The sequence below is a fragment of the Microtus pennsylvanicus genome, chromosome 3 (genome assembly GCF_037038515.1).
Source record: "Microtus pennsylvanicus isolate mMicPen1 chromosome 3, mMicPen1.hap1, whole genome shotgun sequence".
Classification (NCBI taxonomy): Eukaryota; Metazoa; Chordata; class Mammalia; order Rodentia; family Cricetidae; genus Microtus; species Microtus pennsylvanicus.
In genome coordinates this window covers 138,920,568-138,943,866 of record NC_134581.1, presented here as the reverse complement: position 1 = coordinate 138,943,866, position 23,299 = coordinate 138,920,568, and the positions used below count along the sequence as shown (strand labels likewise).

The 23,299-nt window shown below is 51.1% G+C and overlaps 1 protein-coding gene across 1 annotated transcript in view; it reads right to left on the bottom strand.

The window, feature by feature from the left end:
- Positions 1-19,526, bottom strand: part of Gabbr2 (gamma-aminobutyric acid type B receptor subunit 2) — a 356,062-nt gene extending 336,536 nt beyond the window's left edge. The window contains exon 1 of the mRNA XM_075967260.1: positions 19,065-19,526. Coding sequence (XP_075823375.1) covers positions 19,065-19,379 — 315 coding nt within the window. The 5' untranslated portion in view covers positions 19,380-19,526. The remainder of the gene's footprint in view (positions 1-19,064) is intronic.
- Positions 19,527-23,299: the final 3,773 nt, after the last annotated feature.

The following is a 23,299-nucleotide window of genomic DNA, read 5'->3' as shown; positions in this document are numbered from 1 at the left end:
ACAATGCTGCTATGAACATAGTTGAGCACACATCATTGTGATACAATTGAGCATCTTTTGGGTATATACCCAAAAGTGGTATTGCTGGGTCTTGAGGACACCCATTCTTATGTGATTGATCCTTGTTCTGGAAAGGGACTCATGATGCCAAGATGGCATGCAGGTCTGCCTTCAAAGATCAAACCCAAACATGTGAGTGATGCTCTCCAATAACTCAGCTTCTGGTAGAGTCCACCTGCCCTGGCAAAGTATCTTTTGGTAGCTCTGTTTTGTCTCCATAGTGGTCTCTGTTTGAATTCCCTGCCTCAAAGACTAAAATCAGTGTCTTCCTCCAGGCTAGGAACTGCATCACCACCCTGTCTCTAAACTGCCTCTGAGGTCCTTATGGGCAAGGATTCTATTTAGATTCTCCCATCTGTCCAGGCAAAAGGCCTCCTTGACCATATTCAAGTCATCCACATCTGAGTATTCTTCTCCACTGGGCCTTAGGGCTTTGAAGTCTGTCAAAATTGTATTTCCCAGGTTTACTGTAATCAATTGCCAATATTCTGAGAAAGCTTCCCATCACCTTCTGTCCACCCCTCTTCCTGTATCATCCCTACACATTGTCTGCTCACCTAGCCTGCCTTGTTAGCATCCTAACTGGTCAGCTTAGTCACAGCCCCATGGATGTTCCCTCTTAGTAACATCCCCAGACCCTCAGCCAGTCCCTTGCCTATGAATCCCCACTGGTCCCCACTGGAGTCTCTGTCCATGTCCTGGACAGAGCCAGGTTCCATGCTGAGGTATCTTTGCCCCTGTAGCCATAGACCATAAGTCAGAAGTGCTTTTGTCTTACTTTAGTTACTACCCAGCCCTGGATTTCTTTAGCAGTTACTGCCTCTCCTCTGGGGCTCCCAGTCTCATGGGTGAAGGGTCCCCCATGGGCCTGCAGCTCTTAGCTGTCTTCCTTTCTGCCACCTTCACAGCCTATCAGATTGGGGGTGGATGGGAGAAAGCATCTCCAAAGTTCTCCTGGCCACTTCTCCCCTACTCTCTGCCTCTAACTCTGAGCTCAGGTTGCATCCTTGGGTGGTTCACAGCTTCCAAAGAAGAGAAATGCTCCTTCCATGCACATCTAACTTTGTCCCTTCTCTGTGGTTGGCATGGTTTCCTTCCCTCCTGTCCTACACGATGTTTCACTGCCAGCTGTTAAAGCAGAGCATGGGGGCTGAGGTTGCAGCTCAGTAGAGTGCTAACCTAGATGTATGCAGCCCTGAGTTTAGTCCCCAGCGTTATATAATCTGGGCACGGTGCCACACATCTATGATCCAAGCACTCTGGAAGTAGAAGCAAGAAGGTCAAGAATTCCCCACTCCTGATATTTCCTCTTAGTGATTTCCCATCTCTCAACTCCCACCCTGCTCTGGGGCTATGACCTTGTTCCATTCAAATTGAGGCCAGTTCTGCACAGAGGCCTCTCTCCTCTGATGGCCACAATCCTCAGTCTGATCTATTTCTCCCATGTTAGGCTACTGCCTGACTCCATGCTTCTCTTTCCATCTCCTTTCTCCTCCTCCTCCATCTCCCCACCCCTCTGATACAGGGTCTAAACTCTGACTAGGGTGACCTTGAACTTCTGATCCTCTTCCCTCTACTTCCAGTGAGCTGAGATTACAGACGTGAGGGACACACTGAGGAGGTGTGGAAGAACCTGACTCATTATGAATGGTGGGAATCCGCCACACACTGACTTAGCAGACTCTTGGGCAAAGGTCAAGGCTGAAGTGGAGAGCGCTCCAAGCAGCTGAGAGCTGGATGATTGGATACTGTCTGTGCTTTCTCACTGCTCAGCACGGTGCTCAAGATTCACACACAGCCCTTCAGCTCCTGACGCCACAGCTGCCCACCTCAGGGTAACTAACTAGACATCCTGATTGACATCCTGAGACTCCATCCCATAGACCCTGGACACCTGTCATCTATGAATGGTACAGGAGGAACTGGCCCATATACTCCAGGGATGAGGACTGGGCCTGATGACACCAGCATCAGCTAGTGCTGGTCCACAGTGGTCTCTCAGTCACTGCGGAAGGGGAGGGGGAGGGCCTTCAAGGAATTCAAGGTCAGTGGAAGAGGTTCTCTTAGAATGCCTGGGTCACAAGTGGCTGGGACTCTTCTCAGTCCCCTAAGGCTCATTGACTTCTTCTTGTCCTTACACAGTTGGCTTCTGGGGCCAAGCGGTAGATAATACATCACACAGTAAGAAAAGAATCTTGAGAAATGAGGCAAACAAAAGAAGAGGAAATTTGTTTTCTAGCTCTGACATCTGCAATGCTAATCCTGCAAGCTTAGCGATTTAGTAGCGAAATCTGGCTAGCTAAACACACACACACACACACAAGAGACACACACACAAACCTTAAAGGATCAGGTGAGACTCAGAGTCCTTATGGACAATCTCTACTGAACACTTGCAGCTTAACATCTTCTGACCTGAAGAGTCCAAGAATCAGCAAGAGTCCCTAAATGGTCCATCACAAGACCTAAGCTAGTTAGAATAGGATATTTGTACTTATTGTATATAATTTCGTAGTAGGTTTAGAACTCTCTTATTTAAACAAAAGGGGGAGGTGTTGCGGGAGGTCCTTCCGCTCCTCCAGCCAATAGCTGCTGAGATACCAGCCCATTGGGGCGTGGTCTCTCTCTTTTAAAAAAAGCGGTCACTTCCCTCCTCAAGCTCTCTTTGCTTCCTACTCCGTTTCCAGCAACTAGACTCCTTCCTGATTGCGCAGAGGGCTGTTGTTTGGGACGGTGATCTGTAAGTTTTTCCCCTTTAAATAAATACCACCCTATTAATCATATTTCCAAACTGGTGTGCGATTGTTTATTACTTACGCCTTCATCTGGCGCCCAACGAAGTCACTGAGATTTTTGCAAAGTAACCTTCACAGAATCTATATAGTCCCTAGGTCCCAACTCACCTTACCTACCCAATTTAGCCATTGCTCAATGCAGCAAGCAAGGTCAGCTCTATATATATACCTTGCTCTTCATGAACTCAGAGGAAGCCCAGGGATTCTCACTTTTACATTTGAAGGTCCCATCCCCACTCTGAGCATGCATGCGTGGGACTTACAAGTGATCAAGTTTCCTAACAACCTATGGGAGCATGGCCAACCCTCTACAGACAGCAGGGAATGACGTACCAGAGAAGGGCATTGTCTGGCTATGTGGCCAAACACTAAGAGCACTGGTGCTTATGGGGTGTGCAAAGCATGGTGGGAAGGAGGCCAGTGCAGGCTGGATGCTGATGCTGTCCCAGTTTCAGAGAGAGGGGTGGGAATAGTCTATTTCCTGCCTGGAGCAGGGGCTAAGATTGAAGGCTCAGGTGACTGGAAGGACTGGGGAGTGGACAGCCGGAATGTCGTCACTTCACACAGGCAAGGGTCTGCCCACTCCTGTGCTGGGTCACAGTTGCCAGGATGGCCATATCCCGGGTTTCTGGAGGACAGTGTTTGGCTTCAAGCAAGAAGACCTGCACCAGAGACAGCCATCACCGCACCTACACAGGGGCAGGACCACTTCCCTCAGTCTCGCAATCCCAGGTAGCTTGTCTCTGAGACTCAAAATGCTAGGCTTTCGGGTACCACTCGACCGCCACTATGCAATTAAAGTCCATCACGAAATGCCTCAAACTCCTAAACTTTTTTGTTGACTTGCTTGCTCGTTGTTTTGAGACAAGTTTTTCTCGAAACAGACCAGGCTGGCCTTGAGCTCAGCAGCCTCTGGTTTCAGCCTCCTAAGTGGCAGGATCACAGGCGTGCACCACTGCCCCTGCTAAACCTCCTTCTCCTACATCTGAGCCACCCACAAAAACCTTCCTGGGATGGAACATTTGTTTGTTCTGTTGACCTTAAATCTGTGCTGACTCCTGACTTCTGCCTTTTACAGGATAAAAGACTCCAACTGCCCATTTTCTTCCCTAAAAGGTAAATTCCGACTTAAAAACAAGAATAATGGCACAATCTTGACATCTCCTGTCCTATTTCTTCTTAAAACTGAAATGAGGCCTACTTAGGCCCTATTATCTCCACTGTGCCGTTTCCCCTGCAACTTGCAGGGTCCCTGCCTCGCACAGAGGTGGGTGCTGCACGGTGGGGCCCTCACAGCGATGCTGTGGCCTGGCTTTTGTCATGAAAGGCTTTTGGGGTTGCTACAGTCAAGCAGAAGATAACCTAGAACCAGGCACGGTAGCATGGGCCTGAAATCCCAGCTACTTGGAACGATAAGACAGGAGGATCACAAATTCATGGCCAGTTTGTGCGACTTAGACGTATCTCAAAATTTTTAAAGCTTTTTGCTTGTTTGTGTTTAAAGTCAGAGGAGGATATAGCCTAGTGGTAAGATATCTGCCTCCCATAAATGAGGTCTAGGGTCCATCCCCAATTCTGGGAAAACGAATCATTTAGAAACTGCCTTTCCCTTTCATGGCTATGGAAACTGAGGCAAAACCCCACCAAAATTAGAGCATGGGACCAAGTGTTCCCAGCCCCAGGCCTGGATTCTGAACGCAGCCCTCCCTTGCCCACAGCTCCCCTAAGCCATTATAACTCTCTTTCACTAAACACCCAGCACTGAGTCTTTTTTGGTAAAAATCCAATTTAGTCTTTATCCATCAACTTCTTTATCAGTGCTGTGTGAGAACCACTGTATTGCACGGCTCAGAATCTCTTCCTTCCAAATGCATTTTCCAAATGGCTCATCATTCTCTGCCCGGAGAAGAAGCAATCTGAGGCAGGCTGTGGCAGGGCTGGAACTTGGCAGTTCTCAAAAGCAAAACCATCCGTCGCCCCAGCTGGGGAGCCAGGACTCCATCCTTCCCAGGCGGGCTGATTAATCACAAGAATCCAAAATGACAGCGGGCCCCAGCGGCTCTGCTGTCTCTAAACCCAGGCTCTACTCCCACAGAGGAGTCACAGGAGTGGAAGCTCCTGCACACATCTCCCACCACACCCATGTTAACAGAGACAGGCGCTGGGGATTGTTCCCCCACTCCCTTCACCCCCCCCATCTTGGAGGGAGGCCTCTTGCGATGCCAGCCTGGCTGCCCACCAGCCCGACAGGAGGAACAGTCCCGGAAGTCGATGACAGCCTCTGCCTTCAGACTCACAGCCAGGCCTGGCAACCTGTCTTCGTGTGGCTTTTGTCCACATTTACTCTAGCCTGGGCCATGCTCCCCTGCTTCCTTCATCAAGAAAGCCATTAAGAGAAGTTTGAAGCTCATTGCCTCCATTCTGTCCACCTACAGACCCAGCTTCGAGTAAGCTTAACTTCACTCCTGGGCCCTCTTCAGGCCTTGAGTCATTTTTCCATTGTTCAAATTAGAATGTTCCCCGACAGACTCTCTCCGCATCAAATAAGGCTGGTCCTGCACCCATTCAGTATTTTCCAGGCATGACTGGTTGTGCCTGGATCCGTCTCTCCTAGCCTCTTAATAACTATTCATCCCCCTGCTGCTAGAGAAGCAGTATGAGTAAGTTACGGGGTTTGCAAGTCACAGGGCCTGTTCATAAACATGGCAGGTAGAGCCTGAGTCAAACCCCAAGTCTGTCTAACCCGTCCTTCTTCCCCTGGGCCCTAAGCTTTGTAATGTTCCTGAAGGTTACTTGCCCCGCTTCCAGGTGACAAGGGTGTGTGTCCCAGAAAGAAGCCTCTTTGCTGCCAACACTAAACCGGGACACTGAGGAAGCCCTAGGTGAGCCCTGCCTGGTTAAACAAGTGCTTTCAACGCCCGTGGCCCAAGGATAATGGCCTTCTAGGTCTTTCCCACAGCTGATATCACTAGGGGCAGCCACGTCTGAATAGCCCTCACAGGAGTCTCCTGAAGTCCTTCCTCCTGGTCTTGGCCCGCTAGTTCTTTCCTCCAATATGTCTCTGACTGCTCTCTCTCCTTCAAGGCCAGCTCACAGGTCACCTGCTGTGAGTCACCTCTCCTCCGTACACGTGTCCCTTCAAAGAAAATATTCCCCCAACCTCGTCTCCCTCTCGTCGTGAGGTAGAGGCCCCTAGCTCCGTACCAAGGTAGCACTGAAGCTAACGACGCATCCAGCTTGAGTGGCCATGGCATCCCTGTGTCTTTATGAAGATGTTCTTGGGGGCTGAGCATGGTGGTACGTGCCTGCAGCTCAGGCACTCAGAAGACAGAGGCAAGAGGATTGCTGCAAGTTTCAGGCTAGCCTGGTCTACATAGGAAGCGTTACAGATCGTCCAGAGCTATACATCTAGACTCTGTCTCAACTAGAACAACAAAAAAAAGATGTTTCAAACACCTTGTGACTCTGAGAGAACGCTAAATCAGTCTATCTTTGTAGATAAGATTCAGGTGCATCTTACAGCTGTGAGTTCTCATGACTCTTTGAAGCTTTTCCTTTTTAAAAAATTATTCCACTGGGTCTTGAGGGCCACATCCCAGCACTTGGGAGGCAGAGGCAGGCAGCAGCCTGGCTACAGAATGAGTTCCAGGACAACTAAGATTACACTGGGAAACCCTATCTCAAAAAAACAAACAAATAAATAAATAAAAGTGTTGTTTTTACTTAATATGTGTATGGGTGTTTTGCCTACATGTACATATGTGTACCACATGTGTGCAGTGCCCAGAAGAGGGCATCGTATCCATGGAAACTAGAGTTGGTTGTAAGCTATTACTGAGTACCAGAAAACAAACCTAGGTCCTTGCGAAAGCAGTCACTGAGCCATCTCTCCAGCCCTGAAGCTTTGTTTGTTTGTTTGTTTGTTTGTTTGTGTTTGTTTTCAACTGTTTTGTTTTGATGGAGACAGAGTCTTACTCTGTAGCCCACACTGACATCAAACTCCTGACATCCTCCTGCCTCAACCTGCTCAGAGCTCGGATTACAGGTGTGATGGCCTTTGTCCCCAGCACCCCCTCTCCTCTACAGTAACTCTATGAAGAACTAAGGACAGCACAACTATTTTCCTTTACAGATGACAGACTCAAAGCATAGAGAAGTCCAGCCACTAGTTCAAGACCATCACCAGAGAACAATGGGTCAGGTGACTCTCGGTACATCCAGAGCGCCACCCACTAAACTACCCTGACCTAAACAATTTGCCTCTGGATGCTAAAGAAATGTGTCTTCTCCAGCCAGGACAGCAGATCACCTATCCCGAGCCTCAGACCCAGCAATCTGCTCTCTGCGAACACCTCCTAACACCTTTCTCCATTAGCAGGCTCAGCTGTGAGTTTACCCTCAAGCGTTGCTTTAGCAATGTGCTTAACACCACTCACACAGAACACATTTGCTCAGCAGCAGCAGCATGCCAAGGGCCATGCTAGGTGCCCAGGCAGAGGCTTCAGTCACACACAAATGTTCCTGGCCACCTGCAGGCTCGAACCTGGGTGCTAGGATCCCTCAGGTGGAAAACAGGTGCCAGACCTGCCTTCGTGGGCTGGGCAAGCTCTCCGCTAGGGGAGAGGGGAGTAGGAGACAGCCACAAGCCTCCACAAGACAGAAATGTAGGGACCTCGCTGGAGATGACAGACTCCGCGCCTAGGCGGGAGACACCACTGAGCTTCCAGAGTCTCGCCAGCAATTTCACCTCCAACCATAATGTTCAGACCCAGGTCACAGACCCCCTACAGTCTCAAACGCAGCCTCACTGAACGAGAACAAAGTGTTTTGCAACTACAGCAGTTCACATTTTCAGAGGCATTATAATCGATGCTCCGGGATGAGGTCCCCCCATGCTCAATGCTTCAACGAAGAGTCCCTGTCAACCCTCACAATGGCCCTGTGCGTTTCACCCCCATTTCACAGACAGAACACAGAGGCTCAGGGACCGAGCGGGGCATACTACACAGGTTGCCTGCTCTGAATAACTCTTCATACTGGCTGCTTGTCTCCCTTCAGCCCTAGCAAGTCATTATAAACTTCTTAATCAGCCTCCCTCCAAGCCTTCAGCTGGCCCCCATTCACTCGGCAAGTATTTCCTGAGTATCTTTTGTGTGCAAGAAACTACGCTGGACACTGAAGGGAGCTAAAACAGACCAGTTCTCACCCTCTGGAAGAGCAAAAACAGACCAACATTGATTGACTAACCCAACAAGTGGCAAATACAAGTGTACACGCACCAGCAAGGAACAGCCATAATTCTTAGAGGATTCGGGAAATGCTCAAGCTAGGCCCCAATGGAGGAAGAAAGGTGGCTGAGGCATTGCCGACAACGGCAGCTTTTGTGCCGAGGCCCTGTGCCAGGATGAGCATGTTCATCCAGGAGGCACAAAGGACCACATGGCTGGGCCCAGAGGAAGATGGGACGGTGGTCTGCATTGGCTCTGGGAGTTGATAGAGCTGACCCTGGAGGGCCTCCAAGGCCATGGGGGAAGTCTGGCTGCCAGTCCCAGAGCAATAGGGCATCCCTTCAGGGTATAGCACAGGAAAGCTGGGTAAGCAGTGGTGCTGATGCTGGGGTGTAGAAGCCAGTAAAGGGCAGCCTGTGCCACCCTGCTGCTCATGCACAGGGAGCCATTCCTGGTCCACTTCCTTCTCCGCACGCCTTATAAGGACCAGCTGCTTCTGGTCCATCTATGCGTGCTCCATCCTCACTCAGGCCTTGACCCTAGCTGTGCTTAGGAGGGTGATCCCAGTTACAGACAGGAGGCACCACTGTTGCCCTGGAGATGAGCTGAGTCTAACAGGAGGCACAAATCCTGGCACCGAAGTAAACACAATGGGAGGTGACAAGTTCCCCCAAGAGGCAAGCTCTCCAGGTGCAAGGGAACAGAGAGAGGATGTGCGTGAACCAGATGTGTAGATAGATAGACTCAGTGAGCCAAAGAGTGAGGAGCTGGGGGCTGTGGCTAAGTGGGCTGGTTAGGGGGCAGGGAGGATGGAGATGAACTAGAGGGAGAACAAGCAGTTGGGAGTGAAATTCACCAGGGAAAACAACCTATCATCTGAAACAAAAAAATCAAAACTGATCTGGTTGGGTGGGGGGAGCGCAATGGCACAGGATGATATATGTGGGCATCTGTGCGCAGCTCAAATCTCAGCTCCTTTCTGGCTACCTGCATGAAATGAATCTCTTCACCTTGCTCTTCTCATCTGTGAGATGTGAGCAGGAACAGCCTTCTCCTCAAGAGACTGACAGCTCAGTGAGTAACAGAGGCAGCACTCCCCACAGTACCAACAGGCGAGAAGTACAAGGAAAAGGGGTGTCCTTCTTGCCCTACATCACCCCTCTCCTTGTCCTTGGTCTATGACAGTGACAGCAGAAGCTCTGTGACGGTCTCCTAACCTTCCTAAAATTCCGAGTCCTCCAAGGATCTAGAAGGGTCCATTGGGCCCCAGTTTACAGGAGGGAGATGGGGACCGGTTCTCCCACCCAAGTCAAGGCATCCTCCAGTCCTGGCTAAAGGGGCCATCATCGTGGGCTCTGGTCACATGCTGTAGAGTGAGACATCAGGTCCTGGAAGCCACTCTGGGCCTTCACATAGAAGTTTCGGTGACAGGCTAGCTCCAGAAGCAGGCGGTTTTCTTTGGAGGACACAGCGCTGATTATTGTAAGTGTGGCTCCTGCTTTCAGAATCAGCTCCCTCTGAACCAAGTCAAGGGGATCTTGAGCAGAGTGTGACAATATCGTTTTCTCTGTGCCCTTCCCGACCCCACTGCCCAGGAACAGCAGTAATGTGTGACTCCCCAGAGCCGCTGCTGGCTAGATTTCATCAGAACCCTGACCCAAGAGATGCTAAGTGGCGGGAGACAGGTCTTGCCCTATCCAGCAACTGGCCCTCCAGGCACCTACGAAGATGGATCACTCCACTCACTCTCTACCTTGGGTCTACTAATTTTCCAGACAACAATGATGCCTCATCCTTCAGCGGCACAGCACACTCCAAGACAGCAGGAAAGTAAAAGCTGGCAAAAGAACCCCCAGTCTGTCCAAACAGCATCACAACGGTCACACGTTTTACTTAGATAAGAATGTTCTGGTTCAAAATCATCTCATAACTACCTGACTTTTGTTTGCACATGGTCTTAACAGATTTGCTTATTTAGTGGCGTCCAGATTCATCACCAGCATCAGGGAAATGATGGCTTCCTAACCCTGCTCCCTCGGTTTCTGAGTCAGTACTGACCACACAGAGGCACAGAGCAGAGGCTTGGCACCTGGAAGAAGTCTTGCTATTCAGGGGGTGCCCAGGCTTGGCACGAGACCACCTGACTCACCCAGACTGATGATTTGGCTTCGTTCTTACAATGTCTCCTGGGACCAGAGCCCGGCCCCACCTCCATTGGCACAGTGTGGTCTCTGGAAGTGTGCTCAGGGTATCAGAACCCAGCTCCTAAGTCTTCTTTGAAGTATTGCTCTAATAAACCAAAACCAGAGAACTTCTCTACAATCCAGGCAGATTCCCCTGCCCCAGGTTGGGCTGGGCATTAAAGGATGCTACGTGTGTGTGTTCTTCAGGGGAAAGGAGGGTAACATTAGCTTGGCCTGTCATCCCCTGTTGGAACATCCTACACATGTCCTTTCCTCTCCCCACGACCCCTGAAGAATATGGAGACTGATCAGGAAGCTCTCCCCAATGTATGACACCCAAAGTTTACCTCCAACTTATTGCACTGGCACTCATGAATCCTAGAACCAGGGAGCTGGAACCAGGTTTATAGAGACCTGTTTGCTTGTTTCATGGATATTTTTGGAGCTCCTGTTCTATAGACCCCAGACCTGAGATGATACCAGGGTGGGGAATGTGGAGCTTTCGGTGCTAAGATAGTTCAGAGAGGCTCAGTCCAAGCTGCCGGTCACAGATAGCAGAGAGGACTTGCCAACAAGGTCAGGCACTGATGGTCCAGCAGGACCCAGCTCACAGGCCCTGTCTAGGACTCCTCCTCCTATCTTCTCAGACTGGCACACTTGTGCATCCCTAGATGGTCAGGTAACCAGAGGGAGGCATTTCACCAGCTTCCCAGCCAGGCCTGTTGGTACATAACCACAAGGAAGAAGTGAGCAGAGCAGCAGATCCAAGGCTTGTGCTTCTTGGGCAGCTCTGCCTGTTCCTGCTCTCACCTTCCTGGAATCAAAGCACTGAGAGGTGAGAAGTCAGGTTCTGCTCTCAGATACGCTGTGAATGGCCGAGCAGGAGAAGGTGTTCTACTGTAGCCTCTGCAGGCTGTTATGGGTGAACCACACCACATGTGACTGTGGCTTAGGCCTGGGACACAGCAAGCTCCCGAGTGCAGTACCTGCTTCTCATTGAGGACGACATCACAGAGCCTCACTCAGAACCTGGTGCAAGGTTCTCCCCGTCAGGTGGGTGTGGTATCAAAACCCTAAGGCAGGAACAGACCTTGTTGTGGCCCCAACGAGGTGTGCTGATTGACACCTTTGTAGGAACCCAAGGTCAGCACGTAACCTCCCAGGAAGATTCTAGAGCCACTCTCCAGGCCCAGCATGGAACCCCCATCTGAAGCAGACAGCCTTGACTTTAGAGCTCCCCACTGGTCTACCCAAGACTTCTGAGAGTGGCTCCTGAGTCTGTAACTCCTCCCACTCAACTGTCCTTCCATGCCTCCTCTTTCCATAGGTATGAGAACAGTGCCATGGTCTGAGCCTTCAATTTTGTTATTAGTATAAATTCAGTGTGCAGAGCGATGTGCTTCTAAGGACATCATGTACTTTGGCCAGGCTCACCATCTGTGCCCTCGCTATTCTACCCTCATCCCAAAGCCTGTTCTTTCGTCTCTCACAGGTATAACCTGAGATCTCTGGCATCTATAAATTACCCCTTAGCACCTTCGTGAAGGACCCCAAATGGCAAATGCCCATGACATCCCTGTGCCCCTCTATATTTCCTAGACTCCTTTGAATTTAAGAGGAGGGAAATAACTGTTTCTGGTCTGGTCTAAAATAAAGGACCAGAAATCATACATGTTACTTGCAAGTGAAGACGACTAAAATCCAATCTACCTATGAGATGCCAGCGCACACAGTGCCTTCTTGAGGGTTCTTCTTGACGCAGCGCGAAAACAGCCTATATCCCTTATGAGCGTCAACACGAAGGGTCTCTGACACACAGGACTTGGAGCTAAATATGCAGCAGATTCCAGGACTCATTTGTTACTGCAGTGTTGCCCAGTCCACCCTAGCGGAAGACATACTTCCCGAGTGTGTATTCGCTTAGCAGGACTGTTCCCATTGGTCATCTTGAACAACCATCTCCTAAGTTCCCTGCTAGGATCTCAGGCCTTTGTGTGGGATAATGTGTTCTCTGTGCCTTTAAATAGGGTGGGCCAAATGCATGAAAACTCCCCTTTAAAGGCAAAGACCCATGAAACTCTACCCCGACATCAAACTTGCACTGAACAGGTTTATCAATCCCTCCTATCTCTTTTCTAAAGGAATTGGGGACAGTGTGTCTGTGGGTGCCTTTCCAGACTGAGGAGTTGGTGAGGGATGGGTATGATGAAGATGTTGGTCCATTTGGGGAATGGGGGCTCAGGAATTGGTAGTGGTAGGAGCTTCAGAATATAGTACCAACTTGGTAGCGAAGACAATTCTGGTTCCTAAAGTCGCTTACACCCTGACATGAGAAGATAAAGGCCCCAGGGTGGTGGCCCAGGGAAATCATCCCACAAGATCCCAACTCATCCAGGTATAGTTCAACTGGGCAATCATTCGCTCAGGCCCACGGCATGCCCAGCTCTGCCAGCCCCCAAGAATCAGACTGGCCCTGTCTGCAAGCAGCTACAGCCCCGAGAGGTAGAACGTGTGTTGGATGTGGCTGTCACATGAGAGAGAACAAGAGCTGTGCTGGAAAGTGAACCCAATGAAGTCCTCAGTGTCTGCATCCTTTGTCCCCAACATCCTTCTCAACAACAGAGTCGGAAAACAGAGCCTTGTGTTGACATCATGTTTGAAGCTTCCATATGTGTATTTCTCCTTCCTTATAGCGGCTCTCAACATAAGAATCCTCACACTGTACCAAAATCACAGTGACAACATGCAACAACAAAATGCTAGCACTCACTACACCCTGAGTATAGATGCCACCAAAGAGCTATCCTCTTGCTGCCTCCAGTGGCCAAGTGGGCTTGCCAGATCTCCACATAGGGAAGTAGCATGCAGATGCCAATCTCCTGACCATGAGCCTAGCCTCACTCAACAGGTATCAAGTGAGAGGTCGAGGTGCAGAGGCAGAGGGAGGTCACCAACCTGACCCCGTCCCATCCTTGCCTGTCTTCTACCAGGGACAGAGCTGTCAAGAACATATCCTCCTCTGGGTCCCTTTCTGTACCTCTCCTGTTCAGCCAGGTCTCCATGCCACACTTTCCCTCTCCCCTCCTTCTGCTTCTGCCTCTCCATCCCTTGTTGAGACCCCAGCCTTTCTTCCTTGGGTAAATGATACAACAGTTTCCAGGTCTCCAGGCTTTCTCTATCCACAGCCAGCCTCTGATTTCTTACCAGATCACTAAAGCCTGGCTCCTCACATCCCACCCTTCTTTAAGATAGCCACGCCCACTCCTGGGCTTCCTCTCTTCCCATAAGGCCTGTCCGATGATGCCACATCTCACTCCTTGCTGTCTCCATGCTTTAATCCTGAGAATCTTACCTGGGCCCAGCCCCCACTTCCGCTATGCCCCTGCTCTCTGTGCCTGTGTTCCATTCACCATATCCAAGCCCTCCTCCAGAAGTCTCTCCAAGCACAGCCATGATTGCTTTTTCTCAGTGTCCTCAAGTCTGTTGTCGCTTTTGTCAGTTTTGCATTTCCCATGAGCCTGCAGGTACAGGGAGGTACCTGACCTCTTTCCATCCCACTGTCGGGGACAGAGCTGCCAAGAGTATGTATGGATAGCATTATCTGACCCTCCTGACACGCACACCCCTTTATCCAGCTCTGATTTCCTAGTAGGTCCAAATTCCTCTTGACTCTGTATTCCTGAGATAGGGTGCCGCTAACCTCCTCTCCCTCTCTCTCTCTCTCTCTCTCTCTCTCTCTCTCTCTCTCTCTCTCTCTCTCTCTCTCTCCATAACAGGCTGGTAGTACGTCGCACCGACCTGGCACATCAATGCCGTGTGATTGCCTAGGGGATGAACTCATGACCCAGTTTGTGCCAACGCTATAAGTCTAGAACCTCTGTTGGAGCATTTGGAAGACACCATTATTCATGCTGGATTTCCTGAGAGTGTGCAAAGCTGCAGTTGTGTGAGGCCATCTGCCACCACTCGGGACAGCATGCCTCACTGTGAACTAACCAGGGACCAGAGCCAAGACCCAAGACCCGGAGAGGAAGGCATTTTTAAAAACCTCGCTGTGCCTCTGGATACAGACATACCCGAACACAGATCGCTCCAGGTTTTGTTCAGTGATATGAACTACAAAAATCTGGGTTTCTACAAGAGGAGTCTTAAGCCTGGAACTCACTAAAAGCTGCTCAGTGGGAGTATAACCACTCAATGTAAGCCAAACCTAAACCGGCTCAGTTCATTCCTCCCCCACCCCACCCCAATAGAATTGAACCCGGAGCCTAACACATGCTGGGCAAACACTTATTTTGAGACAAGGTCACACTAAGTTGTTTAGGCTGTTCTGGAATTCACTCTGGATTCCAAGCAGGCCTTAAATGTATGCTCTTCCTGCCACATCCTCCTGAGTAGCTGGGACGGCAGCCTGTGCCACCAGACTCAGATCTATCTGTTTTTATTTTTATTAATGACTGCATTGGTAGAATTCACATACTGTTAGCGCTCACTCTTCTGGAAGCACGATTCCAGAATGTGCAGTGCATCCCTCGGTTGTGCAGCTGTCTCTACTCTCATGTTCTAGACTGAGCTGAGGATGATGGGGGTTCTCTCACCCTGCCCTCTTTCTGCTGTTCATAGACACAGCTTACAACCATCTGAGTCCCTCATACAACACAACGTGGGGTCCAGCGAGATGGCTGAGAGGAAAGGACACTTGTCACAAAGCCTGGTGACCTGAGTTCAATCTCCAGAACCTACACAGTAGAACACAAATGGGTCTCTTAAGTTGTTCTCTGACGTCTACATGTGCACTCCTGTGCACATAAAAAAAAAAAAGCACAGCACACAAGAGAGGAGGTAGTTAGCAAACCCATTCAAGGCAGGGGCATGTTGGAAGGTGTGCTGGCCAATCAGGGCATGTAAGAAGGCACGTCTGTCAATCATTTGCACGTGCTGGCCTTTAAGCTGGATCCCTGCACCATCAGAGTGAGCTTCCTGAGAGCTAGCTGCACACTTGGCTTCTGTGCCTTTGTTTCCAGAACTTGATTTTGTTCGATTACAGCTTATTTTTTTTTAAACAGTAACTAGTCAGAAATCAGAAATTCAACAGTGGAGAAATAAACGAATTTGTGTGCATGGGACAGAATAGCATACAGTTACTAAAAATCATATTTACAAATAGATTTGAAGACATGGGGAATGCACATGAGCTAATGTCAGCTGAAGAAAGAAAACATTAAAATGCACAAGCAGTAGAATCTCAGGTATATAGCACAGTAAACATTGGCAAATGGAATAAATAATCCTGCTTATTAGATGCAATAATTTTTGTAAAGGTAGATTATGGGCAATTATTTTCTTTCTGCTTTTCTATATCTGTCAGTTTTTCTAAAATAGGCACTAATTACACTAGACCCACAACCATTACTTTTAGGCATATTCCTTGATGATTATTTTCTTTTACTAATGTGACTACCAGAGAACTCAGATCCTTTTTATCATAAACATAAGCAGTGCAATCCACTGAGCTCACTTTTGTATCTGGACTGCTTTCAGAGCAAAGAATCCAAAACTCCAAATGCTACACCCAGCTTTATCTTAAAGTGGGATCTTTAAAGCCTCTACATAGCTTCTGGTACTTCCTCTCATCTACCCTTTCAGTGCCTTGATTGTGTTTTTATTATGCATGTTCTCCTGGAATCCATAAACAAGTGTTTATTGAAGTGACCCAATGCCACACCAAAGAAGAAAAAGCCCGACAGTCCTATGATCTGTTGTGATGCCTCACTGTTATGACCACGGCACTGACAGAGGCCTTGAAAGTTCTAGGCTAGGCTTGGAATACCAGGTACTAGAGATGTTGGTACAAGTTCAAGGCCTGCCTGAGCTACTGAGTGAATTCAAGACCAGCTTGGGCAGCTTGTGGAAACTCTATCTCAAAATGAAAACGTGGAAAGAGAGCTGGGGATATGGCTCAATGGTAAGGGATTTGGCTACAGTATTGCAAAATGGAAAACAGAAAGTTCTGTTTCACTCATCACAGGAGAGGCTCAACCAACATCAACACATACAGGAGGTACCTGGCCTGTGAGATGAGATAACATACTGACTGTACCTTTCATCGTTTTTACAGGTGGTGGCATTAACTATTGGGGCCATTTACTAACATCAAATGTCAACAAAGTCAGGCAAGATTAGCCCACTACACCCATCTTCTGACAAAAGGGACCAGCCAGCGAGTGTGAAGGCAGCTCTCAGAGTCCACAAACACAGCCATCTCTCACTCTGAAATGACGAACACCTTTCAGATTGCCCTGGATCTACTGCAAGTTCTCACACTGATTTTTTTTTCCTTCACTCTGGCTCAGAAAAAAAATGTTAAAGATGGGCTTACTTGGGGCAGGGGAAGTAATTATAGCCCCTGGGCACTCTCCCAAATGTGATACCTCCTGCAAGAGATGATACATTGACTGTCAGCCAGAATTCCCTTTTCTAGTGGTAGCCTCCCTGACTCTCTTAAAGATCCGAAAACCAAGCAGGAGAAAGAAGCATTCTTAATATGCTAGCAGTGACTGAGTTATCCCCCCTAAAGCCACAGCGTCTTACTGGTGGATCCACACCAAATGAAAGTGCAGGAAGGGAGGCAGACTTATGTATCGAGTGCTTATGGCCTGCCAGACAGAGCACTGGCAGCGGATAGAGCCTGCCGGCATCTCTCTGTCAGCCCCAGGACGCCACCCGACAGAGGATGTCTAACCACTCCACTGTTGAGCTATGGACACTTGCATTTAGAGAGATCAGAGATTAGGTGCCCGGTTCAAGGTCACAGGTGGGCAGGGTAGGGGTGGGAATAACCTATTTCTGAGTGCTCAACCCCAAAGCCCCAAGTCAGGCTCAGTTGACACTAGGCTGCCACATGCTCCTCTCCTGTTGTCACCTAAATGTTCCCAACCAACTGAAGTGCCTCTGCCGCATCCTCTTGACTTTGGGCCATCTCACATAGAAAGTCACCAAAATGCACTTGAAAAAAAAAAAAAGAAGAAAGCTTTGGCCCACACCCTGCAACCAAGCACCCATCCCTCTGCTACCATAAGTGGATTCATAAGAAACTTCTCAGGGAGTCTTTTGAAACATTCTACAAGACATAGTCAGGATGCAAGCAGGGCTCCCCTGTCCCCAGATGTTTTTTTCTCCAAAGAACCGGCCTTTCCTTGTCCCTTCCAGAATTATGTGTGGAAGCCACAGGAAAGAGTGCCAAGATATGCCTCTATATAAATGAACAGCACTCTCTATTTGAGTGTACCAGACCAGTACCCCGAAAGAACTTGAAAGGCTCAGGTAAAATATGAGAGCGCCAGGAACGTCATTCGAAAGTGATTTCACACACGGTTAGCCCTGCACAGCCACCCAGCGTGCCTCTTCCTGAGGCAGAGGACGCCTCTCTGCCTGCAGCAACCTGCGCTCACCGCCACCAACTGCCACCGATTCTTTCACCTTTTATTTACAGAGCAGAACAGCAGGCTGCTTCATCAGTGAAGCGGGGGAGGTGGGGAATGAGATACAATCTACATTCTGCTCTTTTCCTGGGGTTATAAAAAAAAGGGGGTCAGGCAGGGGAGGAAGCCCTACCCAGGTTACACCACGTAGTGGGGATACTCCTTCCCTAAGGGGTCTGTCCCGGGGCTCCAGCAGAGGCACGCAGGAGAGGAGCCCGGGAAGCCAGGGCCCAAAGCTGCACCTTGGCAGTGCTGGGCGAAGCAAGAGGCGCAAACAGAGCTTACGGTAAAGGAAATCACTGCCCCCTTCAGGCCGCATCTCCCGAGGCTGCGACCAAAGAGAAGAGGCTCCTTGGGTCCGGAAAAACTCGCAAACCCGACCTTGTGCTCACTACTGATCGCTCTTTCAGGCCCTCTCTGTGTCCTAGTCTCAGGGTGGGCTGTCAAGGTCTGAGCTGAGGCTTTTTGGAAACCTAGACAGAGGGAGTGAGACGGGGCCTTGGGATGGAAAGGTTTTGGTTCTCTAGCTCTGCTCAGAGAAGGAGACCAGAGGGGAACCCTCTGCTACACTCCAAGTCAAGGCTTCCACGACTCAGACGCCTCAAGTGTACACCTGCTCTGCTGTGCTTGCAGCTGCCGAACAAAAGTGGCAGCGCAGCCGGACATCACCACGAGTCCCGGGCAAGACCTGTCAGGCCACTCTATGAGCAACTAACCTTAGGCAGGGAGGGGGGAAGGGGAGTCTCCCAAAACCACTGGAGCTATGGCTATTGCTGGGTAGATCCCAGCAGCAGCGCTGCAGAACCTTCGGCCCCAAGACTGCCCGTGGCGCGCGAGGTCTAAGCTGTAGACGCGCGCCACACGACCAGTCTTGCCGGGAGCTCAGGCCCTTAGGGTCCCGGAGCCCTTTGGACCCTAAAGAGCGTCTTGGTTTTCTTGGGGTCTGGGAACAGGCCCCGTGGCCAGTCCAGTTGTGGCTGGCCCATTTTATAGTCAATGTGCCTGTTCTTCCCACTTGGCACCCCATGACCCTAGGAGCAGCACCTGGACAGGGATAACCACCTCAGGCCTTTGGGGGTCCAGCCTATACCGTCTCTACTCCTCTGGTCAAAAGAGACCCCATTCTGCACACACCCACACACACTCCCAGAGGTGGAAGGTTCTTAAAAATCAGGGTCCCATCTGCACCAGCCAAGCCCAGTGGGACCCTGGTGGGGACAGTTCGCGGTGCCCTCGGCCAGCGAGGATCGGACAGTCGCGGCTTCACCCCTTCCTCACCGCCCCCAGCCCCGACGGCACAGGCATCTGGACACTCACCTCGGTGTCATAGAGTCGTAGGTCCAGGAAGTAGGGGCGCAGGAGTGACTCGTTGCGGATCTGCTCGATGGCTAGCTCCACTGCTGGGAGCACGCCGCGCCCGATGCTGCCCTTGGCCACCTCCTTGGTGAGCGGCATGAGGCCCATGATGGAGAGCGGCGGGCTGCTGGGCGGCGGCCGGGGGGCACCCCGCGCCCAGCCCCAGGCCCCGGGCGCCAAAGACAGCAGCAGTGACAGCAGCAGGGGCAGCAGCAGGCGCGCGGGCGGCGGCGGCGGCGGCGGCCGGGGCTGCCCGGAGCTCGGCGGGGAAGCCATGCCGCGCCGCGGGCTGCGGGCGCCAGCTCACTCGGCCCGCATGGCCTGGCCCGGCCCGCCGCCCGGCGCCGAGCTCTGCCCGCGGCTCCCGCGCAATGGCGCCGGCACGGGCCCCGGCTCGGCTCTGGCTCCTGCTTGCTTAGAACGGCCGCGGCGGCGGCGGCGCCCGTGACGGATCAATCACGCCGGGAAGGGGTGGGAGCGAGCGGAGTGCAGGAGGCGGGGAGCCAGCGAGCGAGCGCCGAGGGGGCCGAGTCTCCGCGCTCGTCTCTCCAGCGCGGCCGCCCCGCACCCGGCCGCCTCCTCCCGCCCCCGTGCGCGATCGCAGCGCTTTCCTGCCCGGAGCTGCGGGCCAGCGGACCCTGGAGTCCAGCCGGGGAAGGGAGGGCGGCGGGAGACGCGCAAGGCGAAGGCGAGGCTGCTGAGCGGCGGCTCGAGCCGCCTCCGGGGACAGGGACGGGCCGTGCGCGCCGGGGGAGGGGGAGGCGCCGGCGCTGCGGCGGCCGCGGGGAGGGCCGTGCTCCCGGCACACGCACACTCGCGCCCGGGGCTCTGTGCCGCGCCGGCTTCCGAGGCCGGCTGACCCCACCGGTAACCTGAGCTCCAGAGCACCGCGGTTTCGGGAATCGCGACCCGGAGCTGCCACGCGCGGGGCCGCGGCCGCCTCGCCCTGCGCTTCCTGTAGCACCTGCAAGGTGGTTGGGTGCTGCTTCTCCCAGGTCTAGGCGGGCGAATCGAGGGAACGAATGTTCCACAAAGGTGTCCTAGGGGCACCTGCAGCCTGCGCTCTCCTGTGCTTACTGCCGCCGCACCTGGGGCTCTTGATCCAGCCTGGAGTCCTTTGCCAACCCCAGGCCAGGGCTGGGATCCGAGTCCTACGTGTACTACCGCCCCCTCCAGGCATTTGACCTCCTAGTGTCCCCAATCCCAGAGGGCCCCGCCTTAAAATTCTCCCCTGGGTGGGAACTCTGTCTTTAGGACCAAGAAGCACTGCACACCCCTGGACCTGGCTCGCTTTCTCTGCCAGGTGGCATAGGCACACTGGCTAACCTCAGGCAAAGCAGTTCTGGGCCAGGTGAACCTGAGTGACTTCCGTGTGCCCATGAACCATGACAGCTGTGCACACAAACCTGCAAATTCCAGCATCTGATTAGTGAGAGGGTATGTCATGTAACAAAACAGCCCATCCAAACTCTGGACCATATGTACGACCTTGTAACAAGGGTGGGAATTTAGCCTTCTCCAAGTGCTCGCTACTTGGTGTATAATGCAATCCTCAGAATAGCCCTATAAACAATAAACTGAGTCTAGCATCTCAGTTTGCCAGAATGCACTGGTGGGGTCAGTAGCTTGATAATAAACACAGTTAGCTCAGGGAGTGGAATGCACAGCCACAGAGCACTCTTCTGCACCCTGAAGTTGGGAAGTCCCTCCGGAAGGAGGGCACGGTGCTCTCAGTAGCTCTGGGTCCGATTCTTCCACACATTTGGTAAGGGGTTATCTGAATGGAGTCTGCATGTCTAGAGCGAGGCATGCACCCTGAAGAAGCCTCGAATGTCAAGAAGTAGAGCCCAGCCTGAGCTAAGAGGATGGGCAGGACCTTGGACAGCTCCAGCGAAAGCGAGGTGCCAAGTCAGCCCAGCCCTTTTCTCTTTCTAGGTGTCTGTTTCCTCCTTCTGGGCTGGAAGTTTGTGCAAGAGCACAGTTCATCCAAGCCCCCCAATCCTCTAGCCCCCCAAAATGTTCATAAGTCACCCCAGACACTCTAGCAGGTGTCTTACTGACTGGAAGAGATCTATCTACCTGCCTATCTGTCTGGCTCCAGGCCAAGTTGTGACCTCATGTCTCACTTTGCTTGTCTGTTCATCCCTCTGGCTCTCAGTTCATACCACTGTGGGTAACTGGGTCCTTGGTGTTCTTGCTGGGTCTGAGTTCCTGTCTCAGTCAGCAGCCTAGAATCCAAGTTCTTGTAGAGGTAGAGCTGGGATGTTTTCAGTTAATAGCCATTTCTCCCTTCTACTACATTCCAACTGGGGACCCTCTTTCCATGCTTGGCAGGATGATACAGAGTGAAGGAAGCAACCCCAGTCACTGTCCTTGTTGAGCTGGTGCTCTGGTTGAGAAAGAGAGACCATATCTAGGAATAAGAAGACATTACAGTGTGTGGGTTTGAGGGATAACCCACTGGAGGACAATAATACAACAGGAAAGAGGATTGAGACGGGTGAGGTCAGGCTGAGGTCCAAAATACAGAATTCAGGGAAGTGCTCACTACAGTGACTCCTTACAGAGACGTGAGGGAAGTAAGACAGGTAGACAGTGTCCCATGAGAGGTAAGGACACGGAATAGGGGGCAGAAGGGAGCTTGGCATGTTTGAGAACAGCCAGGAACCAGGGTGGCTGGCACAGAGTGAACAAGGCCAAGAGTGGAATGAGCCAAGGTCAAAAATGGGGAGATCATTTGGGGCCTCAGTGCTGTGAGGACATTGGCTGCACTTGACAACAAGGAGAATTACAGGAACCAGGCCATGATCTGAGCTATGTGACCAGGCTACTCTGGCAGCAGAGTGAAGATCCATTAGGCAGAGGAAAGGGCAGAGGTAGGCACAGCAGCTATTATATTCAGTGGCATGGCAAGAATCAGGGTAGAAGCAGAGGAGGTGAAAATGAGTGGAGTCGTGATTGTTCTTAGTATTAATGGGAATCGAATGCACTGACCAAGTCCCAGGGCTGTGGAAACTCTTGACTGTAGTCCTCTCCTCAATGCCTCAGGGTACCCCTCCAGAACCAGATGGGTGTCAGTGTCAGCTGGGTCTGCAATGCTTAAAGTCTCAGGGTCTTCCCACACCTGCTTTTCAGCAATCCTCTCATTCCCACCCACCCCTACAAATAGACATTTGTCTCCAAATCCCAGACCAGGTGTCGGGCTATGCTGAGATAGTCCCTCGCTGGCTTTGTGGGGACTTGTGAACTCTGTGGTCCATGGCTATCAGGGGGTAGAACACCCTTCTGAGCAGGACTCTGCCACAGGAAAACAACCACCCTCTATCCCCACTGTCTATTTTTGCCTCTACTAGGCTGGAAATCCTTTTCCACCTTGGTTGGAGGAGTTGAGGCTGCCCAGCTCAGCCATAACAGCTGTTTTCCTCTAAGACCTGGATTGAAACTCCCCACCCACTTCCCTTTCCCACCAGTGGTCCATGCCCCAGAAGCAGTAAGGCCCTGTCACTCTTTTTAAACACTTTTTACATTTTCATTTAGATTTAAATTTTTTGTTGTGTAAACACAAGGATGTACACATGTGCACAAGTGTGTACTACGGCACACCTGTGACAGTCAGAGGACAGATGGCAGGAATCAGTTCTCTCCTTCCACCTTATGGGTCCTAGGGAAATGAATGCAGGCCATTAGGCTCGGTGACAAGCCACTGAGCCATCTCACTCGCCCACCTCTCTCTCCTTTTCTTTAAGAATATCAACAAGCCACCCTTGCAAACACCTTCCATGGATCTGTGTTTACACTTGGATATTTCTTTCCTTCCAGCAATTCGGCTGTTTTTTAAAAAGTGTGTTGTTTTACATTTCTTCTTCTTCTTCTTTTTTTTAATGGAGAAGCCGTGAGTGATGGCTCTGAAAAAGATTCCCTGAATGACTCTCGAGAGCTTGTTCCTTTTTTCCCAAGGCATGTTTTTTAAACTGAAAAATTGGGTTTCAGGCATCAAATGTGGTCTAGTGACATATTCGAGTAATAATAATAGCTGCCACTTACATTAACCACCCACCTGCTCTGTGCCAGACACCTTGAGATGCATCATCTGAGTCTTCATGGCAGCTGGGAAAATGGGTGTTAGCGTCTTCATCTCTGAATAGAGGGATGAGGGGCTCTCTTGTCTCAGTTGTGTCCTAAATGCAGAGACGGTG